This window comes from Stigmatopora argus, chromosome 20 (genome assembly GCF_051989625.1).
Source record: "Stigmatopora argus isolate UIUO_Sarg chromosome 20, RoL_Sarg_1.0, whole genome shotgun sequence".
Classification (NCBI taxonomy): Eukaryota; Metazoa; Chordata; class Actinopteri; order Syngnathiformes; family Syngnathidae; genus Stigmatopora; species Stigmatopora argus.
This window is the reverse complement of record NC_135406.1, coordinates 1548677-1571598: the sequence shown is the minus strand read 5'-3', so window position 1 is coordinate 1571598 and position 22922 is coordinate 1548677. Positions and strand designations below refer to the sequence as shown.

General features: G+C 47.8%; 3 protein-coding genes across 3 annotated transcripts; 1 reads left to right on the top strand and 2 right to left on the bottom strand.

Moving 5' to 3' along the window:
• Positions 1–2488: 2488 nt before the first annotated feature.
• On the bottom strand, positions 2489–9658 carry pea15 (proliferation and apoptosis adaptor protein 15). The gene is made up of 4 exons (XM_077588752.1): positions 9349–9658; positions 4772–4943; positions 4549–4704; positions 2489–4212 (listed from the first exon to the last, which is right to left on the bottom strand). Exons 2-4 carry the CDS (start codon positions 4941–4943, stop codon positions 4148–4150), a joined length of 393 nt encoding a protein of 130 aa, XP_077444878.1. The 5' UTR covers positions 9349–9658; the 3' UTR covers positions 2489–4147.
• A 2449-nt stretch (positions 9659–12107) lies between these two features.
• Positions 12108–16432, top strand: casq1b (calsequestrin 1b). Its single transcript, XM_077588750.1, has 11 exons — positions 12108–12605; positions 14115–14208; positions 14329–14429; positions 14671–14782; positions 14851–14924; positions 15008–15138; positions 15214–15259; positions 15492–15546; positions 15618–15718; positions 15856–15930; positions 15997–16432. The coding sequence occupies exons 1-11, from the start codon at positions 12369–12371 to the stop codon at positions 16249–16251; spliced, it is 1281 nt and encodes a 426-aa protein (XP_077444876.1). The 5' UTR covers positions 12108–12368; the 3' UTR covers positions 16252–16432.
• A 182-nt stretch (positions 16433–16614) lies between these two features.
• On the bottom strand, positions 16615–22819 carry btr12 (bloodthirsty-related gene family, member 12). The gene is made up of 15 exons (XM_077589484.1): positions 22659–22819; positions 21768–22231; positions 21449–21640; positions 21277–21372; positions 20890–21123; positions 20663–20810; positions 20556–20582; positions 19910–20441; positions 19687–19775; positions 18403–19121; positions 18229–18324; positions 17930–18160; positions 17715–17862; positions 17451–17477; positions 16615–17168 (listed from the first exon to the last, which is right to left on the bottom strand). The coding sequence occupies exons 2-15, from the start codon at positions 22227–22229 to the stop codon at positions 16615–16617; spliced, it is 3555 nt and encodes a 1184-aa protein (XP_077445610.1). The 5' UTR covers positions 22230–22231; positions 22659–22819.
• Between the last annotated feature and the right edge of the window lie 103 nt (positions 22820–22922).

Genomic DNA, 22922 nt, shown 5'->3' with positions numbered 1-22922 from the left:
GCTACAAATGTCAAAGTGGGTTGAATTGAGTGTTTATTTTCATAATAAATGTATCATGAGATTTAGGCTTCAGCATGAAGTGCACCCATAAATAATCAATAAATAAGTAATCAACAAATTAATTAAATAACAAGAAATTAAGAGTGGATTGAATTGAATTGAATGTATTCATTGTCACAATACAAGTATAATAAGATTCAACCTTCAACATGTAGTGTACTCATAAATAATCAATTAAAAATATATAAATACATAGTCAACATAAATAAAATGAATAATTGGTCCCATAAATAATTAATTAGTTAGCCACACAAAAGTGACTAAAGTGGTTAGCAGCCTATGGAGTTTTAGTGCAAGTACACAATTTAAAAAAAAGTCGTCTTTCGTTGTCAATGGCACATAGTAAGTTCGTTTTTTGTTACATTTGGCGTCAAGAGAGTTAATATTTCTTACCTGGACAAGCTTGTTTTTGCAACATTTAATTAAAGTCTCAAATGTAGTTCTTTAAAATGCCACCTGTTAGCGACTAAACTAGGCCTTTAAAATGCCACCCGCTAGCGGCTAAAGTAGGCCTTGCAACCATTTCCACGTGGAACGGAATTGTACTTGTCTCGACAAAGTACTTCTATTTTTAATATTGGTCGTCTAAACTCTTATAAACTTTTACCGATAGGGCTTTTGGTCACTTTTGACGGGAATATCTGGTTGCTCAAACGTAGCGGCCAAACTAGCCCTTTAAATTCCACCTGCTAGCGACTAAACTAGGCCTTTAAAATGCCACCCGCTAGCGGCTAAAGTAAGCCTTGCAACCATTTCCACGTGGAACGGAATTGTACTTGTCTCGACAAAGTACTTATATTTTTAATATTGGTCGTCTAAACTCTTATAAACTTTTACCGATAGGGCTTTTGGTCACTTTTGATGGGAATATCTGGTTGCTCAAATGTAGCGGCCCTGTAATGCCACCTGCTAGCGACTGAGCTATGCCTTTAAATTGACACCCGCTAGCGGCTAAACTAGGCCTTGCAACCATTTCCACGTGTAACGGGATTTCACTTGACTCGACAGTCCTTACATTTTTTTATTTGTTTAATAAACTTTTACCGAAAGGGTTTTTTCTTCCCTTTTGACGGGATTACCTGGTTTCTGGTCTTCAAACGGACCACAGAAATTCGAAGAACAATGGATCCTCCATCTCCGAGGTTACTACGACGACCAGGAGCATCTCCCTTTGTCTTCGACTTTACCCTAAAAAAGTCTCAAAATGTCATGCCTTGACTGGAAACTTGCTAATATAATGTCCGGAACATGGTTATAAACAGGTTCTTACCGAATATTTTCTTTTCCAACTTGAGCGAAGAACAGAAAAACTCTTCCGAAATGTACAGTACAATGAGATTTACAGTAGGAGACATCAAAAACTCGTCGCCGCCACCGCACCTTGACTTAATGAGTATTTAAGTGAGTTTGAAAGTATACAACTCACGGAAGTATCGCGGGAGTATCGCGTTTGGGGAGGGGGAGTCATATGAGGACATTGTTTCTGGTCGCGAGAGTATCGCGTTTGGCGAGGGGGAGTCACATCTGGGCATTGTTTCTGGAAACTTCGGATAAATGTCAATTTAAAAAAATCTTTGCTTGGCTCTCTCTTTGACAGCATTTAATGATCTTTTATCTAATAATAAAAACAAACAATCAAAATATTTGTTCATAAAGAGTATAACGAAAAAGTGACTTTTTACATGAATGTGCATAACTTTAATGACATCGCTACCGTTGACAACAACAAATCACATGGACTCGCGAATGGGGTATAATTATATTATGATTTCGTTATTATTATTATTATTACTATTATTATTATTATTACTATTACTGTTACTGTTACTGTTAAAACTATTACTACTATAACTACTATTACTACTATTACTACTATTACTACTATTACTACTATTACTACTATTACTACTATTATTACTATTATTACTATTATTACTATTATTACTATTATTATTATTATTACTACTATTGTTATTACTACTATTATTATTACTATTATTATTATTACTATTATTATTATTACTATTATTATATATGTTTATATACATGTATTACTATTCTATATATTATATAATATATTTATATATACACTACTTATACTTATACTTTTTTTCTCAAATCTATTTATTAGTATTACTATTCTTTTTTTTTTCAAATCCCATCTATTCAAGACACAACCTTTTTTCTTATATTAGTGTGTGGAAAGCACCAATCAATAAAGATATGGTCGACGCAATGTGGGTTAGAAAACATAATTAAATATAAATATTTTTCTTTTGAGCATGACCATATGGTATTATTACATGTGATTGAATGAAAACAACTTGAATTAATTTGCTGCCGTTGACAATGACATGGGGTCTAATTGTATGCATTTTTTTTCTCAAATTAGTGTGTGAACAAAGCCAGTCAATAAAGATACGCTCAATTTAGGTTAGCAAATATATTTAAATATATTTATTTTTCTTTTGAGCACAATGACCATATGGCGTTATTACATTTGACTTGAAATCATGACAACAAGCAGCAATATCACGTTTGGCGGAATATAACACTGTCGGGAAAAACCATCTGGAATGACTTCTTGAACGGCGTCATGCAAAGTCGGAGGCTCGCCCGCCAGGAACTCGTGGCAGAGCGCTACGTTTTTTTTCTTTTGGTTAGTTTTTCGTTAGCGCTCGGCAAACCAAAAATCTCGTCCCGGCGCTCCCATTTCATCAAGCATTAGGAAACGACAAGGTGGTTTGAAATAAATTACTAATCCCATCAAATGAACACAGTGGTCTCTATTCAAACACACCCTATTTACATATTCGAGAAAAAATGAACATAAACAGTCTTTAAGCACAAATCAAAGGACTTCACCAGATATCTGTTTCTCTTTCGTTTCCTTTCCGAACTTGATATGTACTTGCAAGGAAAATCAATACGGGACATCATAAGTCGTTGATATGTTATTCTGCTATGCGCCTCGCCGACGTCCGGCTCACAGTTACCATGGCGACCGAGCGGGAAGCTGCAAAGGTTTGCGCGCGTTCGGAATCGGACGGCGAACGAAATGGCGAAAGGAGAAGTCAAGTCTTGGTCACAAATGTTAGAACCGCACACAAATACGATCACGCAACTTTCCCAAATAAGGAACACGAGACGTAAAGAGCGCCTCGTGGTTCAGTGCAATCATGCCGGAACCCAACACGGGAGGCCCCAAAGGAGAAGAAGAAAAAAAATCGCCCCAAAACGCACGTTTCAAGAATTTCATTCTCACCGCGACTTTGTGAGGAACGAGTGAGAACGCAAATCTCTTTACGATTGGTTACGTTGACGACAAAAGCAACTGGAGACGCACGGCTGTGGAAACCATCACCAAACTACAAAATACAGTTCCGACACTGGACAGACCGGGGTTAGTCATTGGGGAATTTCATCGGGAACATTACAAAATAGAAATGTTTGGATAAACTGGCGGTCACGTCCTGCCGGTTTGGGTCTCTCGGGATCTTTTCTGCCTTCGAGACGGCGCTGTTAGCATTCGTGGATTAATTTGGACAATTAGTGATCATGTTTCGGTCCCATTGGCGGCGTTAGAATTCCTAGAATCGACAAACTAATCGATCGAACTCGACAATCGCGAAAAGGTTCAACTATTATAACTCAACGATCCCGATTCGATCTCGTCGGCGGTGTTAAAATTCATCGCAATGTCTAATGCACTCATTGATAGCCTCGAAAGGCGCCACGTGATTGGCTGCCCGTCATCGTCAATGGCGGCGAAAGAGTGTGACGTTAGAAATGAAATTGTAAGATAATAATAAAAATAAAAACCTGCGTGCTGTGTATTTTTGGAACAATTACGAGTTGGAACACGGCATCAGTTTAGCGCAAATGTTAGATTTTGTCTGCTGAAAGCTCCCAAAAAGAAACAAACAAGGAAAACATCCAAATGCGGGCGGGGCGCGACCGACAAACGAGAATTACCGTGTCGGGAGAGTACAAATACGAGCGTGGTGTTATTCCCATCGCTTTTTGCTCAAGGATGCAGTCGCGTGCGAGAGCCAGCCGGCTTGCTGTCGTTGGGCGTTCGGCGCTTTCACGCCTTTTTGGGTGGCGGCGCCAACTTGATGATCTCGTCTTCGGACGGCTGGCGGATGATGTCTGAAAGCAAACCAGAGCAAAGTTCAGAGAAGGTACATGCTACGTGGCTAGAAGTAGCGTTGCAAGTAGGAGACACGAAAACGGGCCTTTTTGCCTTGAGAAAATCAGACGACGAGAGGTTTATTGACGCCGGAATAACAAAAAATTAATTCTTGGTATTGACTTTAAGTTAAATGAGGCAAAGATCACACTCAATTGAATGAGTCTTTAAAAAAAGGTTAAAATGCGGTAAAGAACAAATGTAGTTTTATGCTTTTTAGAAAGCCTGTCGGTCAGCCCGTTTTCGTTGAATCGTCTCAGCGACTCTACGCAGAGGATAAAGAATCGGAGCTCAACCTTTGTACTTCTTGGCCGACGGGATGCGCGTGAGCTTCGTGTCGATCTCGTCGTCCTCGTCCATCTTCAGCACGATGGTGCGATACTCGATCACGCGGGTCAGAAGGTCGGGACGTCGCGAGATCTCGAAGATGTGCTCCATGTACGACAGGTTGTCTGCGGGAACAAGGCCACGGACGGCGTCATTGGCGCTCGCCGTTTGCGCCTTGGCCTTCAGTTTTACCGTGAGCCAGCTTGTCGTTCTTCTCCAGGTAGGCGAACCAGTCCTTGCAGGACACGATGGCCTCGCTGTGCTCCTCGGGGATGTCCTCCTTACACGCCGACTTGAGCTGCTCCAGGTCCTCGTTGGTGATGTTGTCGGAAAGGTCGCTGAGCAGGGAGCGGTACTCCGCCATCTTCTGCAAATGCAAACAATCGTCATTTCAGGACGCGCGCGGCGTGACCTACATAGGATAGATGTCGTTCTCGCCGTCCGACAGCGGAGGTCGCCAAAGCCTCGGAGTACATTCAAGGTGGCGGGTTTCCTACCGAGGGGGGTAGACGTCCAATCCGTTTCAAGTGGGAGGTTGGCAGCGTACAAACGTGGTGGACTCAGCCAATGCTGCTTTTGTTCAAGAATACAATCGACAGAGCAGCCCCTGGACGCCCCCTCCCTCGATCCAGCCCTGACACCCTACCCTACCCTGCCCCCATTCTCTGACTTGACAAAAACGGGCGTGATGCACTCCCGTCATGTTGTTGTACAATCGGTATCGCAAAGTACTACGAGAAGCAGTGACATGGCATGAAATGCAGGACCCGTGTGCCCCCCCCGGGGGCAAGTAAACCCCGCCCCCCCCCCCCCACTTGGGGATAAGCATGAAGAAGAAGCAACGACAGTGTGCGCCTCTCATTCCCTTGCACACAAACAAACCTTTGTGTTCGCGGCGACCACAGGCGGCGGCACCTCAATCATTGCCGCCATTGACGGTGAGAGACGTCGAGTCCATTTTGACTGGGGGCGCTCCTTTTGTGATCTTTGGAATGATTTTAGGCCGTGACTTGGAATCTTGGGTCAATTTTGGGTCGATTTGTGTTCATTGGGGCCATTTGCTCTACACTTCATGTTCATTTTTGGCAGATTTGTGGATGGATGTGGCAGATTTATGTTCGAACTGAATCAGAACCGGTTTATCTTTGCGGGTTTTTCAGATTTGTCGGCGCTCTAGATAATGTCTTTCCGGGCCGGCGTCCGATTAGGGTGCCGACGGCCACGATCTCGCTCGCCAGTTGCGGCGCGAGGCGGCGGGATTTTGAACGGATTAGCGGATTAAGCCTGACGGTGCTTGCGTGATTGGGCACCGTCTTTGTCTGGCTGTGCGCCCTTTGACTCGAGATTCACCCTCTCAAACACAAAACGGGCCCAGATGGCTTTGATATGAGGAAAAATGAACTCGATGGAATGAACTGAACTGTCTTACCGCTGCTGGGCAGGAAGTTAGACTTGCCCGCAGGAAGTCGGCCATCCAGCTCTTTTCTTTGTCTCTTTGTTGGCCTTTTGGCTTCGAGCTCTTTCGGACTAGAAATGCATCTTCCATCTGCATGCAGGCCACGTCTGCGCGTACCCACAAGTTGTTTCTTTGCGGTTACGTAGCTACGAGGGCTAACACGATGAATGGAAAACTCATTGGCTGGACAAAAGGATCAAAGTATCGATACTGAAATGTAGTATTTTGTTGACGCGTGGTGGTTTTTGCACTACTCGTAATCGTAAGAGACTGTTGGGGTTATTCTGGGATATTATTATATATGTGCGCATTCATCATTATAGTATGTATGTGTGGAATATTAATCATTATATGTATATGTGAAACATTAATCATTATAAGCAGACGAAAGCTCAGTATAGCGGTTACCAAGGACACTTCCCCCTGCAGCTGGCCCCGAGGACATTTCATTGTTTTGCCCTATTCCAAGGACTATTGACCTGACCGATCACCCAGTCCCGGGCCGAGTAGTATTTTTCTTTAGTACAGATAGTTCAAAACTTTTAATATGGCAGCAACAGAAACGGATTGAAATGTCATCTCCAAACCGAGCGCGGCGAAAGGTCGCGGCCCTCCGCCGGGATGTTGTCGCCATGGCGACGGCCGCCGACGTCGGACCCGACTCGCCGAACGGAGCGAGAGAAAGCAGATGTGAGCAAATCTTCTTTTCTGCTCAATGGCAAGCGGGCCAATGGCCTACATTTGGTGGTGCAGATTAGCGCTTCACGCAACGTGCACGGATGAGTGCCGCTCGCTCTGATAAAACCGCCGCCGCGAATGACAATCTCCAGCTACTACTAGATCGTCCGCGGCGTAGCCACTCGGCCATTTTGTTTGGCGGTTCGAGCTTTTGCGATATAACGGCCAACAATGACGACCTTCTACCTTTCAGTTCCATTAAAAGAAACTAACCCACTAACTCATTGGCTGCCTTTGAGGCCGCTACCATTTGAAAGGGGCGGGTCATCCATGGCACTGAAACCTCTGTGACCTTTGACCTCTTCCGCGTTAAAAAAAACATTGTCGTCAAGATGTGGAATTCTCTCCGTCTACCTTTAGATAATTTGGGAGAAAATGATCCGCCATTTTATCGCCACCAGAGGAATTTTTTCATCTCTGATTCAGTTGCCATGGCAACGACCAAAGCCAAGTCTGCACTAATAGTCGTGGGGTCGCTAGGAAACCGTCACTATTGTAACTTGATGCATAATTGCATCCATAATCATCAAAACTGTTGACGTTAAATTTGTCTAAATCCTTTTTTCTGAGACTTTAAAGAGTAAATGTTTGATGATCTATTCACATTCTAAAATAAACCAAATGATTAAGCTAGCTGCAACCCTCCCACTCTAATTGGATTGGACATCGATCTCTAATAATGGCTAAATACGGCATAAAAAACAGAATTGATCATTTTAAGTGATATGTCTTGCACTGATCATTATATTCTACACTGTCTATCGCCACTGCTAATGAATTAAAATGTTTTTTTTTCAATTCTGTTAAAACAATTGAAACAACAACAATAAATGATATTTCACAAGGTGGATGCTTCGTTATCCAGGAAGCTTTACAGCGGATAAAAATATCCCAACGCCTCCGGGAGGAGGAGGAAGAGGAGGAAGGGGAGGAAGGGGGGAGGGCGCTGTGTGCTTATTGAACCAGTGCGGAAGAGTCCATCACCCCTCCCAATGCCGACCCCCCAACCCCCTCAACTCCTGCAAGAGAGCACGCGCAAGTGGCTTCGAAAGGAATCAGTCGACGTCATAGTCCCAAAATAAAAAAAATCTCCATCATAAATGAAAAGATGAGTCATTCAAATACTTGCTCGTTCATTTTGAAAAAGATAGAAAACTCTATACTATGAATGTCGTCATTTTTTAGGGTTAGCCAATTCGTTTTTGCTACTACTTTTTTGCTACTACTTTTGACCTATTCATTCATTTGAAAGATAATCCCATCAGTACCATTGGCAGATGTCCAAAAACTCACTACCAAACCACCCAATTCCAATGGATTGGACATCCAGTGCTGTCAAAGGCAGCCCATGGGTTTTGAATGACAGATCCATTTTGGAGAGGAATCAAACAGTCCTGCAGATTAATCTGTCGACTCATTTTTATCAAGGGCAGCCAATGAGTTGCTCTAATTTTGTGTCTAATCCGTCAAAATGAGTTGATGAGTGGCAGGGTTTCATCCCAAAGGCAACACTAGTTTGTCTGTCGCTGTCCAATTTGCCAGCAAAGTTAAGGCACACCAGTAACAGTCCGAGGAACTTCCTGTCCAGAGGACAAAGCAATCACTGTTCCATCTTCGTACCGACCAACCGCGGGATCGTTATGTTAAAAAAGGAAAAAAAAATGCTCTGTTTCTCAGCTGATGTCTGAAAGGGACTTTCTTTGGCACTTTCGGATGTTCTCCTCAACCGAACTTGACAAAAACAGGAAGCAAGGAAACGAAAAACGGAGTTGGCTTACCCATGGCTCTCCAAAAAGCTGAGTCACATGCACAAAAACACGTGTTGATCCGGAGGACGCGGACGTGGAGCCAGTGAACGCCACGGCGTCAATGAAAAACCACAAGAGGCCTGTACTAACCCGGCCCAAAATCTGCTAAAGTCATTTTCCGTCCTATTACAAAGGGCTCACGTACTTCTGCGTCACCACACAAAATCCAACCAAATGACCATTTTTGTCTCAATAAAGTTTTTTGAACGTAGCTCACTGCTACACCAAAAACCCAAAAGACCATCAAGACACAGTTTGATCATGAGAAACTCCTCATTTCACTTCAGCGTAGTGCCGTTCCTTGACACGCGACAAAAAAATAATGCCAAAGGACCACTTTTATTGAAAGCCCGTTTTTTTCCGAACACTTTAGTTTCTTGGCAGGGAGTTCGCGTCAAAGCCGTACATATTTTGGACTAAAATCATCGGGCCTTACACAAAGGTTTCGGGAAATGCTGCCAAAATGGGTGCCAGATTACCCAAAACAAAACTCAACACACACAGAAGTTCTTCGACTCAAGGTGCCACTGGATGGCGCCAAGTTCCACAATAGCTTCTCGGGCCCGAACGCAAAAAAAACTGCAAGTAGGTGAGTTTTAAGGGAACGACAGGGCAGCTCCACCGAGCCAATAAAAATCCAAAACCGACTCGCAACTACGCAGGGTCGACTCTTGGGCAGGTGGGCTGGACAGCCGAAGCAAGGGTGAGGGTGTCACGCAATTTCAGACCCAGAATCCTCCCCCCAACCGAATCATTCATTTCCTCACCTCGCGCGCGGCGATGAAGCTCGATGTTGGAGGCGAGCTCGGGTCGGAGGCGGTAGGACCGAGGCAGACGATTGCGAGAGGAGGGAAAAAAGTCTGGCCAGACGTGCGATGGCGTGGCGGCTTGATGAGGAGGAGAGGGTGAGGATGAGGAGAGGGTGGCTCCTCGGCGTGGGAACTCAAGCCGTGTCGTGGACGCGCCCACGATGCTCGTGAACGCTCTCTGCAAAAGAGTGAACGGAAAACCGGTGACCAAGCATGGAAACGCCTTTCCCGTCTCTGTCTCTCTGTCTCTCGGTCTCTCGGTCTCTCTCCCCCTTCCCTCCCTCCCTCTCTCTCTATCTTGGTCACGCTCCAACCAGAGCTTCCAGAGATTGTCTATAAACAAAAAGGAGGATCCCTCCAACAAACTCCATCCCTCACTCCAAGTCACCAAAACCCCACTGGACAAGATAGAAGATAGAACTTGCCAGAATCTGACTTTTTCCGTCCCAACAGTTTTGCTTTTGCAAACAGAGCACCCAAGATCAGAGTGAGCGCTCTTTGTGCGGTCTTTTCATCCGATTCCATGGTTTTTAGTCACACACACACACACACGCATTTTTCCCCGCTGATGTCACCAGCGCCTTCCGGCCTGCAAATCCCCGCTGCCGCTTCTTCCGTCGCGGCCGCTATTCACCCTCCATCCCCAAATCCCAGTGGCGGTCCGTGCATTTTCTCGTAGCGCCTTCAACGAATTAATCCAACCCTCAAAAACTATTTTATGGCTATAAAAACTCAACTGCAGCTACAGCTGCGACACATTCAAAATAAATCAATGCACAAAAATGGGGTAAAATCCACTTCCTAGTGCATTTATTGATTAAATACAAATACTGGAGCTTTTCAGACATTACAACCGGGCAAAGACAGCGATGGACGTCAATGACGAAACGGCAAAAATTGCACTAAAGTGGGCTAAAATCCACTTCCTAGCAGCATTTAGTGATTAAATACAACACTGGAGCTCAAATACAAACACTGGAGCTTAAATACAAACACTGGAGCTTTTCAGATATCCTGGCCAGAGGAAGAACCAATCTTATTTGTCAACTTATGAGCCGCCATCGATGGCAATAGACGTCCCTACCCAATTGAAGTGGGAGGTTTAGCCACTGGCGAACGAATGTTTTGATCTGGTTTCTCCCTTCCTGGTCAAATAGTCTCTCGATGTCACTTCGTATCTAGTCCCCTGCTTTCTTTCAGTCTTTGGAGAGGATTCAAATTGTTGGTGGTGGTGTTACTTAACTGTTGGAAGCAAAGAATCTAGCTTTCAGCAATCAGCGAGAATGAGTCAGCGACGCTGGACCCAGGAGGGTTCTGACCACCAATCTGTTGACAAGATCTTCAGAAATGAGTGCAGAGCATGTTTTGGTGCCAAAAACCTACGCCTCCTCGCCCCCATTGCAGTCGTCCTCCTACCAACCCACACTTTGTGCCTTCGTTTTGTCCTTGTATCATACCGAAATCTCCACGAAAGCACCTACGAAATTGTTAGCGTCGCTCACTAACAATCGCAAATGAATTTGCATCTAATGGAACCCATTGTCGCCTGGAAAATGTGTCAACGTGACAGCTGGAGTTTGAGTGGAGGATGAGAGGCTGCATAGCAACCGCAAAACACACGCTTGCAAGATTCATCCTGCAAACAGTTGGTGCGAGTAGGATGCTGAATATTTGGATGTGTCATGGGATTCCAACGGGTAAACAAGTTCTAACCAAATCAATGTTGAAAGCAGACTAGCGTGAGCTTCACAGACGCAAAACTGAAGCGAACAAAAAAAGGTATAAAGCCTAGACTTTTTGCCCTGCCCCAACTTGATTTGGATTCTTTAAAATGATCTACCCCCTGTGTTTTCGCTTGACGTCACCCCATCCTTCAGTATGGGCTTTGTCTCATTTCCTGTTCCTGCTACTCACTTCCTTCCCCTTCAAAGAATCGGACGCGGGTGCTTCCTCATTGCGTGTCTGAAAAAAGCTCACGATGAGCATCGGGCAGCGCGCCGCCTCAGGTCAACAACACTATCTTTCGCCATTTTGCATTTTACAGATATTTAAAAACACAGTTCTTACACAAATTGTATCCATTTGAAGCAGCGTTGTGTCAGCGAAGGAACATTTTTCGTTCCCGGTTCAAATGGATTGGACGTCTACTGGTGATGAACTCACACCAGGTGATTGGACGTATACGATGGTCAATGATGTGAAAAAATCTGAACACGTACTTGGATGTGTCGACAGGTGGCGACCGCCTGGGGGTGATGATATTCTGTTCGACTAGTGTTAGCATCAACGCGTTCAAAGGACATTTGGAGTTCTGTTACCACGGCAACAGTTTCTGGACCTCATCTGGAAAGAGGAGAAAATGACGGAGCTTAGTCACATAGGCGGCTACCAAAAAGTGGCGCCGGGTACTAGGGGTGTGCAACATTGGGGTGGGCGTGGCCGATCAGGTGAAGTCGTAGAAACGCTTGGAGGTTTTTCCCACCCTCGCGAGCTGTGGGTGGCCAAGTATCGTATGTGATCGGGTACGGGTGGAAAGTCTTTGTTGTCAGCCAAGACCGTTTCTAAGGAGTCGTGACTTGTCGAGTACCGTGTCTCTGCAGTGTCCTGTCCACAGTGTTGTCCTGCAAAGGTTTTATTTTTAGTTGAGCGCTCTGCCAAACTTAATATGGGAATGGCACGTCGGGGGTCGGGCTCTTCTTTCGGCGACTGAGACGTTACGCTTCTCCTGACAAGAGACTTCCAACAGGTGGCCGCGTGAGCCCAACTCCTCCTACCCGCACCCTTCTGATTGTGACATTTTTGTTGGCCATCCTTCTCCTAAGGAGCGTAACCCCAAGCCCGTGTCGTCAGCCACTCTATGCGGAAGCGCTTCTTAAGGAGAACCCCTGGCCGCGGGTCTTGTTCTTCTCTCGCCAGCAGGGACAGGAAGCAGACTTGGTTTTCGGGACCATTCAGTCAAGGTTGAGAGCGGAAAAAACATGAAGTGGGGCTGGATGCTTTGGGGATTCATCCTGACCGTGGGGGTCCTGGCCTCATGCGAGAAGGGCCTGCAGATCCCCGAGTACGACGGCAGGGACCGCGTTCACGACCTCGGCGCCAAGAACTACAAGTCCATCATGAAGAAGTACGACGTGATGGTTATCTATTACCACAAAAACGTGGACGGGGACCGCAACGCCATCAAGCAGTTCCAGATCGAGGAGCTGGCTCTGGAGGTGGGTCGCTGGAAATTGGAGGTTGGGATTCGGTGGAGACCCTAGCGATTGAGGGCATTCAGTTCCTGTTGGGTTTTGGTTACCTCAGATGGATCGGCATTGCCGTGTCCCGACCCGGAATCGGGAGCTCAAGGCTACATTCCCAAATGTAACTAGGATGCGCATTTTGTTTAATTGCATCCGACTCAAACTTGGGCTGATTGACAACACTCGCTACTGGGCCAGTTCAGTCCAGACCAAGCTTAGTTAGCTGGTATCTTCTAGCACCTGGAATGAAAAATCTCAATGCTGCTAATGCTAAGCCAATGTCTCTGCACTGAGTGGCAAGGGCTTTGCTTGTTACGGTTGCTCTCACGTTTGAAGAGCTGGGGAAAAAAGCCAGTCTGTTGCTAAGGTAACAAAACCACATGCATTTCCTGCTGACAAGTATTCTTTTCTTTGTGCTTGGGAAAATGGAGGTTGACGCGGGAAAATTCAAGACGAGTGTGTGAGAATGTGGCATACCTGCTTGTTTCCTTGTAGCAAACTTTGGGAATGACAAAAGAGGGAAGGCGTCAATGGCAGGTTTTATTTCACGAGGCTTATTTGGGAAGCTGAGGTGACAGGTGCAACGCAGTAACGTCATCAGCTCTTCCCTTTCTTTGTCTCATCTAAAAATTATGATACGATTTTGCCATCCAACAAGTTGAAAAAATAAAGTACGTTTCTCCTTAAACCGGGATGCACTCAATTTATCACTAGTAGACGTCCAATCCACAACCCTCTAAAGTGGTGCTCCATCAAGCCGTAAATATGACTTTAGTGCAGTAAAGAAAGTTTAAAAAGAAAAAAAGCAGCCGAGAGATGTTTGAGATTTGCACCTCGTCGTCGTGTGGCTGAGTTACCATGCCAACAGTCCGACTAAACCTGTCCAAAAGGCAGAGGTGACTTCATCCCTTTGGCAGCGAGTTTACGGAGCAGCTTGTGTTGCATAATCCGACCCTCCCACCACCGCCATCCCTTTGTGTGACCTCCCGGTCAAGTCCAATGAGGAGATTGGATGCCTCTTTAAGCTCTAAACCTGGAGCCAACTGCTGCAGTCTAGTGCGCTTCGATACTTCTCTATTTATTCACGCGCATCTATCATAAATTTGCGTCCAAAATGAGGCGGCTCAATCAGAAAGAAGCAATCTCACTCGAACCTGAAGGGACCAAAGCACCTGTCGCGGATTCTCAAAGTTGTACCCGTGGCCCACACCTCCCTTCCTGTTGTAAAGTGTTTGGGGGCTTGCTGGGGTGGGGGGGTGGCTGTCAATTGTTGGCTCTTATTTCACTCCGATTTAGAAAGTGCAAGGCAGCAGTCCAAAGCATTTGCTTTTAAGGTCATGAGGTTGCCAAGAAGTGACGCCGACCTAATGCAGGAAGTTTGCGGATGTGCAAGATCTTACCTTTACTCAAGTACACAAGTACAGACAGGAATGCATTAATAATACAAAATGGACTCACGCAGCGCAACTCTTCTCTTCGCAGTTGGCAGCCCAGGTTCTGGATGATCTGGACGATGAAGACATTGGATTTGGCCTGGTAGATGAAAAGAAAGACACAGCCGTGGCCAAAAAGCTGGGTAGGCTTTTCCCATTTTCTGCAGCCTGACCAGAGTTGGAGTTGGTGTATGGAATTGGGTAGCTTTTTCATTGCTGCGCTCAGGCCCCAATCCCACAGCTCTCCATTCCACTCCATTCAGGTTTGGACGAGGTGGAGAGCGTCTACATCTTTGCCAACAACGAGATCATTGAGTACGACGGCGAGCTGGCCGCCGACACCCTGGTGGAGTTCATCTATGACGTAAGCAACAAACCAGGCGACAGAAAAACGAAAACACAATCCCACCCATTCCCGACCAATCTGCATACTATTAAATTGAGTGAAATCAAAACATACCGTGACCCGCCATGGTCTTGTCCTGCCCTGGTGGGTTATGTCCTTGGGCAGGATTTGATCTACAGTGCCCTACGTGTGGTCTAAGACCGCCCCAAAAAATCCTTGCAATAACGGTTCCTCCGGCGTTCTTGCAACTGAAACGCAGGTGATGGAAGAGCCCGTGGAGATCATCGACAACGAGCGAGAACTGAAGGGCTTCCACAACATGGACGAGGTCATCAAGCTGGTGGGCTACTTCAAGAGCGAGAAATCGGCTCGTAGGTGGACGACGCAGATACGCAAAGGAGCGCTCGAGCCTCCCTCTCAGCGCTGACCTCGTTTGCAGATTTCATCGAGTACGACGATGCCGCTGAGGAGTTTCACCCCTTCATCAAATTCTTTGCGACCTTCGACCCCAAGGTTTGCACTTCAAAGGCATCTCCTTGCTCACACCAAAATGAACAATAGCGGCCTCTGAGAGTTGGGCTTCCGTCTTGCCGCAGATCGCCAAGAAACTGAAGCTGAAGATGAACGAGGTGGAGTTCTACGAGCCCTTCATGGAGGAATCCGTCAGCATTCCCGGCAAACCGTACACTGAAGCCGAGCTGGTCGACTACATCGAGCAACACGACAGGTTCGCCGAAACCCAGACGCCTCCGCCACTGACTCCGGACTAGCGAGGCACTTTCCTTCCTTTTGTTTCTTTCAGACCGACTTTGAGGAAGCTGGAACCTCACAGCATGTACGAGATCTGGGTAAGTTGGCAACCAAAGTAAAGCTGCTCAAGTTTTTATTCCATACCCTTAGACTTTTTTGGGTGCTACTGCTAGTGCAAGACTTGTCACTAACACGACGTCACGAATCAGAAAGAGTGGTAGTCCTAGAAAGCCGATTGGCCAACTACTCGCACACAGATTTTGCGGCAGATTGTGAAAGCCCGGAATAAACACCCAACCGTCTTTTTGTGAATGCCCTATGGGAGACCAGGAGGACGACATCGATGGCGAGCACATCGTGGCCTTCGCTGAGGAGGACGACCCAGGTGGGAGTCGCACGGCCAAATGGTGACCTGACGACAAGGTGAGCCTTTCTTCACCTTTTTCCCTCCCTTAGACGGCTTTGAGTTCCTGGAGATCTTAAAGGAGGTTGCGCGCGACAACACCGATAACCCCAACCTGAGCATCATCTGGATCGACCCCGACAATTTCCCCCTGGTAGGCAAACACCTTCATGGGTCAAACCTACTCAATGCGTTGCACCCACACACGTCCTTCTTCTTGAACAGACTACAACCTGACTTCTTTTGTCCTGTTTCAAATGGCAATAAACCAACCATGTTGCTTGTTCTCAGCTGGTTCCGTACTGGGAGAAGACCTTCCGCATCGAACTCTCATCCCCCCACATCGGCGTGGTAGACGTGGAGGACGTAAGCAGTCCGAGTTCAGCTGTGGGTGACCCGTACGTCTTGGTACTGATCATCTTCTTTGGGTAGGCTGACAGCGTGTGGATGGAAATGGATGACCATGATGAAATGCCCACGGCGGAGGAGCTGGAGCAGTGGATCGAGGACGTTCTCTCGGGAAAGATCGACCCAGACGACGATGACGAGGAGGATGACGATGATGATGATGATGATGACGATGATGATGACGACGATGATGATGACGACGATGATGATGACGACGATGATGACGACGACGAAGACGATGATGATGACGATGAGGACGATGATGATGACGACGAATAGAATCGTCAACTGTTTCTGTCCCCTTGTAAAATGTTTTCTGATACCCCAGTAGGTGGTGCTTAACTGAATGTGTCCTCAACAAACTGACTGCGCCGGCGTTTTGTACTTGCTGCCACATGACCAGAGCTCACAAACGTGAAAAATGATCAGGAAAATTCTAAATAAATGGCCTTAAAACTCATCCTGGAAATTGCATTTGACTGCAAGGAAACAGTTTCTGCTCTCACATCCCGAGTAATAAAAATATACAGTACAGGACAACAAAAAAATTGTCTCGTTTGTATTGGGTGCCACCAAACAGGACAATGATTGAAGCAGGCTTAAATCATATATACACAGCGTCAAGTGTTTCACATGTTCATTCTAGCTGGGCGGAATCACGGATTTGTCCGCCGCGGGACAGATGACCACAGTGTCGGAGGCTTTGTCGCAGCAGTACAAATAGAAAAAGGGCAGTATCTTCCCGGCCAACCTTTGGCAGAAAGTGTAAATGTGCGTGCGGGCCCTGACGTCGTAGAAGGAGATCTGGCCCTCGTCGTAGTCCACGTACACGCCCACCCGCTTGGGTTTGGTGGCGAGCGGCAGAGAGAGAGGCGGCGCGGTGGACACGCGGTAGCCTTGGCCCTTCTTCATGGCGAGGGCCCAGTAGCCGTGGGCGCTGCTCACCGAGATGCGGCCCTTCCTCTTGACGGAGGACTTGGCCACTCCCAGGTACCAGTCGTCCTTCTCGCCCACTTGGACCTCCCAGTAATGTCTGCCGGAGGAGAAACCCTCTCGGCCCATGACGATGACCACCGTGTCGAAGCGATCGGGATGCTCCGGGAGGTCCTGCCACGCCCCCAGGTGACGCACCTGTCGCCGGTCCTGCGAAAGCTGCAGCCACGGGTTGGCCGTGTCCGGGTCCAAAGTCACGTCCTCTACATCCGGAAGGATGGGTACTCATTTACGTTAAGATAATTGTACTCCTGAAAGACTGCTGATTTATCCAGTCGTGCAAAATTGTGACAATGTCACTTTGTCACCCCCAGTGTTAGGTTAGATTTACTAACAGGATCATTCCAAAATACAGTTGCATAGGCACAAGAGAATCTTCTGTTTGTTATTCTTGGTTAGAAATGAGCAAATCCCAATAAACACAGCCTCATTTTGTTAGTGTGCCAAATACAGGCTAAGGGTAGTGGGCGGGGCATTCCGCTTACCTGTGTACTTCAGAACTTTCTCAATCTCTGCGATAAACACGAGGACAGGAAAAGGTATTGTGAGATTTGAACCCCACTTTGTACGGAATGTTAGGCAATTGTGAAGAGATTCATGGGCAAATGGAAGCATGACAAGCAGTCTAAAAGGGTTACACAGGGGGGGATCTATCTCTTAATCCGCCACAGAAGCCTTTTAGTGGAAGAATTTCTTCTAAATAATTCTCATAATCTAAGGATTAAAAGGACAGGATTGAGACGCGGTACCTCTATCAGCCAGCTTGTCCACCATTTGCATGAAAGTGGCTTCCAGTCTGGTCACCGCTGTCCTGATCAAACCAATGCTGACATCTGTGGGAACGTTGATGTCAGTCCAGTTTTGGACAGATGGCGGTGTGCTCATCGCCGGGAAGTTCTACAAAAGCAAACACAGCAAGTGAGCGTAGTCGTGGACAACTGTGGGATTCCACCTCATGTCCCACCTTCAAAAAGTGAATGTGGTCCGTTCTGTCCATGTTCTCCAGGTCATTATCTCGCCTCCTCAACTGCTCGATTTCCCGCTCCAGTCGGACGACCAGATTCTGGGCACGGCTCTCCGTGCACCTGCGCTTCTCCTCGATGGCCGCGACAACGTCGGCTTGGGCTCTCTGGATGACGCGAACCAGCTCGGAGAAGACCTGAACGCTCTCCTCCGTCTCTTTCTTAGCACTCGCCTGCCCCGGCGAGACAATAGGCACCAAGTCAGAACCTGTTCAGAGCTATGAAGGTCTGACGCTTTTACTTTGTTGAGTTCCACAGAGTTGTTGATGTCCTCAACTTTCCTCATTCTGTCCTGGATCTTCTGTTGGACATCCACTTGGATTTTCTTAAGGTGCGCCTATAACACCAATAGTACAGAGCGGAGTAGTTTAGTATTGGAGGAACTTTACGGGGTTTGGTTACTGAATTGACTCACCCTTTTCTCGGTCCATTCTCGCTCAACGGGGACGGTGTAATGCGCTCGGTGGTCGGTCTCCGTGCACAGGACGCACACGCACACATTGTCCTTCTTGCAGAAAAGCTCCAGGAGCCGCTGGTGCTTGGGGCACATGCGGTCCTCCATGTTGGCCACGGGCTCCATCAGCTCGTGTTTGGTGAACCTGCTGGCGTGTGACATCAGGTGCTCCTCGCAGTAAGAGGTCAAACACACCAGGCAGGATTTGACGGCTTTGGGACGACCGTGGCCGAGGCAGACGTCGCAGAGGACCTCCTGCCAGGAGGGAGCGACCAGAGGCACAGATGGGGGCACCGTTGCGGTGGGTGTCTCCTTGACCTCGGCTTTTGGTCCGTCTTCTTCACAATCTTCCTGCAAAAGCCTCTCCTGGTCTTCTTCCCTCCGTTTTTCCACGCTCCATTTCTTCCCTTTGGCGGACCTTTCAGCCCCAGTCTTCCGCCGCATCTCCTTAAACTGCTCGGCAATCTCTCTCAAGACAGTGTTGACGCTTAAGTCGGGCCTCTTGTAGAAGGACTTCTTGCACATTGGACACTGGTAGAGTGGGCTGCTCTTCCAGTAGCCCAGGATGCAAGCTTGGCAAAAGTTGTGTCCGCAAGGGATGGACACGGGGTCGGTGAAGACGTCCAGGCAGATGGAGCAGTGGACCTGCTCTTCCGAGAGGTTCCCGGGGCACGACATCCCTGCACGGCGAAGAGGCAGCGTCATTTTAACCCGGCCGCCTTTTCCCACCTGCTGTCACATTTGAAGGGATTAGATCCCGTCAAGAGCCGTGGCCGATAATAGATAGTGAAGTGATGTGAAGTGAGTTCATCACGAGTGGATGTTCAGGCCATTAGAGCTGAGAGGGATGCCCTCCAAGTTCAAAGAAAAGTACTTCAATTGAAATAATATGGAAGTAGTTACTAATAAAAGTATACTAAACTACAACAAATTAATTGACATGTCGACAGGGCAGCCGTGTTGGGAGGGAATCCCTTTCCAAAAGCATTACTCATCTTATAAATTCCCTGCAAGTGCCAACGTTTCAAACTTTCGACTTGAGTCTGAGCCGACTGAATCCATGAACACAGACTGACCCCTCTTTTGGAGCTGGCAGGTGTTCAGCAAAACACGAAAGAATTGCCGAGCCACCGATTATGCATTTATGCGATGAGCATTCGTAATCATCCGGAAACGCTTGACGGACGAGACAAAGTGCTCAAAACAAAGGAAACAACACCAAGATCATGCTACAAAACGACTCACCAGTTGCTTGAGATTCAGCGACGCACTGACACACGAGACCAGCTGCTAGCAAGGCACCCGGAGCTACCACCCAAAATATATACTCCTCCCTTTAACCCAGATACACGAGACAAATGTGCTGTCGGGTCTCAAAGTAAGTGTAAAGATATCTTTTATTCAACATGATAGGACCACCACATGACCACCAAAGTCCTTTCTGGAAATGTTCCACAATTGTCAGGTATGTTTGACAGGAGTTATGGCCAGAGGGGATGTGTTCTTGCCCTCGTGGCTCAGGCAAGGGCTGAAGATAGGGTACAGGCTTTCGTTGAAGGTATGAAGGAAGGTGTAGAGGTGCAAGCGCGACTTGGGGTCGTAGAAGGACACCTGACCCGCTTCGTAATCCAGAAAGATTCCCACTTTGGCCGGCTGTGAGGGCAGGGGGAGAAGAAGGCGGGACGAGGCCAGCGCTTTCACCTGGCCATTCTTCAGCCACAGGCACCAGTAACCACCCGCCGGACTAAGCGCGATCTCGCCTTTGCGTTGGGCCGAGGCATTGGCCACACCCAAAGTCCAGGCTGTCTTGCGGGCCACGTCCACTTCCCAGTAGTGGCGTCCCGAGTTGAGACCTTCGCGCCCCAAGACGAAGAGCGCCGGGCTGAAACGTTTCGGGCCCTCGGAGTGAGAGCTTTTGCGTTCCTCGTACCTCACTTGGCGACCGTCGTCGGAGAGCGCCAGGTTCCTCTGTGCGGTGCCCGGGTCCAGTATGACTTCACCTGAGAACAGAAAAGAACTTCCCAACACATTTGCAGTGGAAATGGTGCACACTTCAACTGAGAATGCTTAAGATGCGCCATCTCGTGGCTATTCTTTAATACAAATGAACTCACTGGAGTAGTTCTGCACCTTCCGGAGTTCTGAGGCACAAGAAATTTGCGGGAAGTTGCATTACAAAGGAGCAAACGAACACGTAACGGCAGGAAGAATGAGGCGGCACCTTTGCCATAGAGCCGCTTCAGCTCCTCCTGAAACTTGTCGACCAGGCCGCCGACCGACGAGCGAATGGTCGCCAGGTAGAGGTCGGTATTGACGCTCACCGCTGACCAGTCGGTGGGCTCGGGAAGGGGCGGCAAGGTAGCCATGCGCTGCAGCGAACAAACGGAGTTGAGTCACTTCCCATCACCGCTCTTCAGGGCTCGAGCATCTGACTTATGTTTTACGTACCTGCAAGAAGAGCACTTTATCCTCGGTCTGGGCCTGAGCGTCCAACTCGTGGCTCCGCCTCCTCAATTGACTCAACTCATTCTCCAGGCCTCGTGCTAGCTCCTGCGCGTGGCGCTCGGCCTCCTTTTGCCTGGTGGCGATGAGCTCCACAAGCTCAGCCTGGCTCTGCTCCACCAGCCGCTGCAGCTCGGCGAAGACCTGCCAACTCTCTTCCAGCTCCTTCTGGGCGCTGGACTGAAATGCACGCATTTACACTTTGAATAGACTTTTCTCCAGACTGGTCCTTCTGGTTTGACGAGCACATGTGAATGTTGCCTTGTTTGAACGCTGCTATGCGCAATCATTAATGCAACACGACCGGCCCAAGTTTGTCACAAGTACTCTCACCTTAATGACTTTGATAGATTGTTTAAGTTCTTCCAACTTTTTGGCTCGTTCTTTAATCAAGTGCTTGAGTTCAGAACGCTTCTTCCCGAGGCTACTCTGAAGGAGCGAGAATGAGAGTCCATGTTAGCAACACACATTGGGAGACCGGCTGGGTTACGCCGCCAAGACCGACCATCTTTTTCTTCCACTGGTGGTCCACGGAGACCACGTCATGCGACTTGTGCGCGGTGTCAACGCAGGCGGTGCAGACACAAGCGTGGTCGCTGCGGCAGTAGACCTCCAGGAGACGCTCGTGCTTCTTGCAGATCTTCTCCTCCAGGTGGAAGGTAGGCTCGATGAGGCGGTGGGACGTCAGAGACTTCACCTAGGGAATTGAGGTCACGCATCACAAGACACACAGCGACTGATGATTTGATGGAGAGGTGTTTTGGAATTAAACAATGGGCCTGTTTTCAAACTGGGAATAAAACTGAAAACAATGGGCCGCCTACCTTTTTGTGATGTCTCAGGTGGGTTTCACAGAAGGACCCGGGACAGTTGACGCATGACTTGTGCGCCTTCAATTTCCTCCCAATGCAAGCATCGCAGGGAACGTCGCCGACCCGCGCGAACTCGCCGGAGTCGAGAGCTGGGGTGGCGGGGGTCCCAGGGTCCACACTTAGATTGAGCGCGGACCCTCGCACAGAGGGCCTGGGACTTTCGGCCACCGCCAGCTCCTGGAACTGAGAGGAGATTTCCGCCAAGACCCGGTTGACGCTCATCTCTGGCTTCCTGCTGTAGCTCTTCTTGCACATGGGGCAAAGAAACCTCTTGCTGTGGGTCCAGTAACCTTGCAGGCAGGCCTTGCAGAAACTGTGGCCGCACGGCGTCGACACCGGCTCGACGAACACTTCCAGGCAGATGGAACAGCAGAACTGGTCCTCGTTGAGGACCCGGCCTGCTGGGGAACTCATGTCTAGAATCGGGGAGATGCCACAGAGGAACGAACCGTCGAATCAGTTGTTGTTTTTTAAATGGAAGTCAAGTCGAGCAGGAAGGAGTCAGGAATGCCGTGTCAGGAATGTCAACCAACCTGACGGCGCACCGACCTTAATTACTATCGCACCATTCATGACTGACGCTTTAGCATTGAAATATCGTTCGGGGCTACATTTGGCAGCCATTGACGGTGATCGACGCCCCGCGCATTTTGGGATGGCATTCGCCGTTACCCAGTCCAAACGGATGGGACGTCTCGCGTTGTCAGTGGCGCAAAAAGTCAATCACAAGTCTCATCACTGGCTACATGAACACACTTGAATAAGAGTAGCACAATTCTTAGCAGCATCAGAATGTGAGAAAACAACAACAAAATGTACTTTGTTACGTCAATGAAGACTCACCGTTGATGCTTTCTGGACGCCGCTCCTTTGGCAGTGAGGCTCCTGATTCCCACGGACGTTTGGCGGACCTCCCACGCCCTCCTTTGGGCGACGCCCTGAAACTAGACACCTGAGCACGACGTCGCTTGTTTACTTTTGTTATTTCAAATATCTTGTTCCTCAATGCCAGGTAGACAAACTGAATTCAAAGGAACAAATGATGACAGCCAAACAAAATACTAAATGTACACACACACAAACACCTATAGTACTTGTAAAGAACTG

Excerpts from the sequence above, each read along its gene's own strand:
- casq1b (XM_077588750.1), top strand. The coding sequence starts at position 12,369 with ATGAAGTGGGGCTGGATGCTTTGGGGATTCATCCTGACCGTGGGGGTC. Across the intron at positions 15,260-15,491 it reads ACAGCATGTACGAGATCTGG|GAGGACGACATCGATGGCGA; the intron begins GTAAGTTGGCAA and ends ATGGGAGACCAG. Across the intron at positions 15,931-15,996 it reads GCGTGGTAGACGTGGAGGAC|GCTGACAGCGTGTGGATGGA; the intron begins GTAAGCAGTCCG and ends TTCTTTGGGTAG.
- pea15 (XM_077588752.1), bottom strand. The coding sequence starts at position 4,943 with ATGGCGGAGTACCGCTCCCTGCTCAGCGACCTTTCCGACAACATCACC. Across the intron at positions 4,705-4,771 it reads GAACGACAAGCTGGCTCACG|ACAACCTGTCGTACATGGAG; the intron begins GTAAAACTGAAG and ends TTGTTCCCGCAG. Across the intron at positions 4,213-4,548 it reads GTCGGCCAAGAAGTACAAAG|ACATCATCCGCCAGCCGTCC; the intron begins GTTGAGCTCCGA and ends GTTTGCTTTCAG.
- btr12 (XM_077589484.1), bottom strand. The coding sequence starts at position 22,229 with ATGAGTTCCCCAGCAGGCCGGGTCCTCAACGAGGACCAGTTCTGCTGT. Across the intron at positions 18,325-18,402 it reads GAGAATGGACCGAGAAAAGG|GCGCACCTTAAGAAAATCCA; the intron begins GTGAGTCAATTC and ends TTGGTGTTATAG. Across the intron at positions 17,478-17,714 it reads GGACAAGCTGGCTGATAGAG|AGATTGAGAAAGTTCTGAAG; the intron begins GTACCGCGTCTC and ends TGTTTATCGCAG.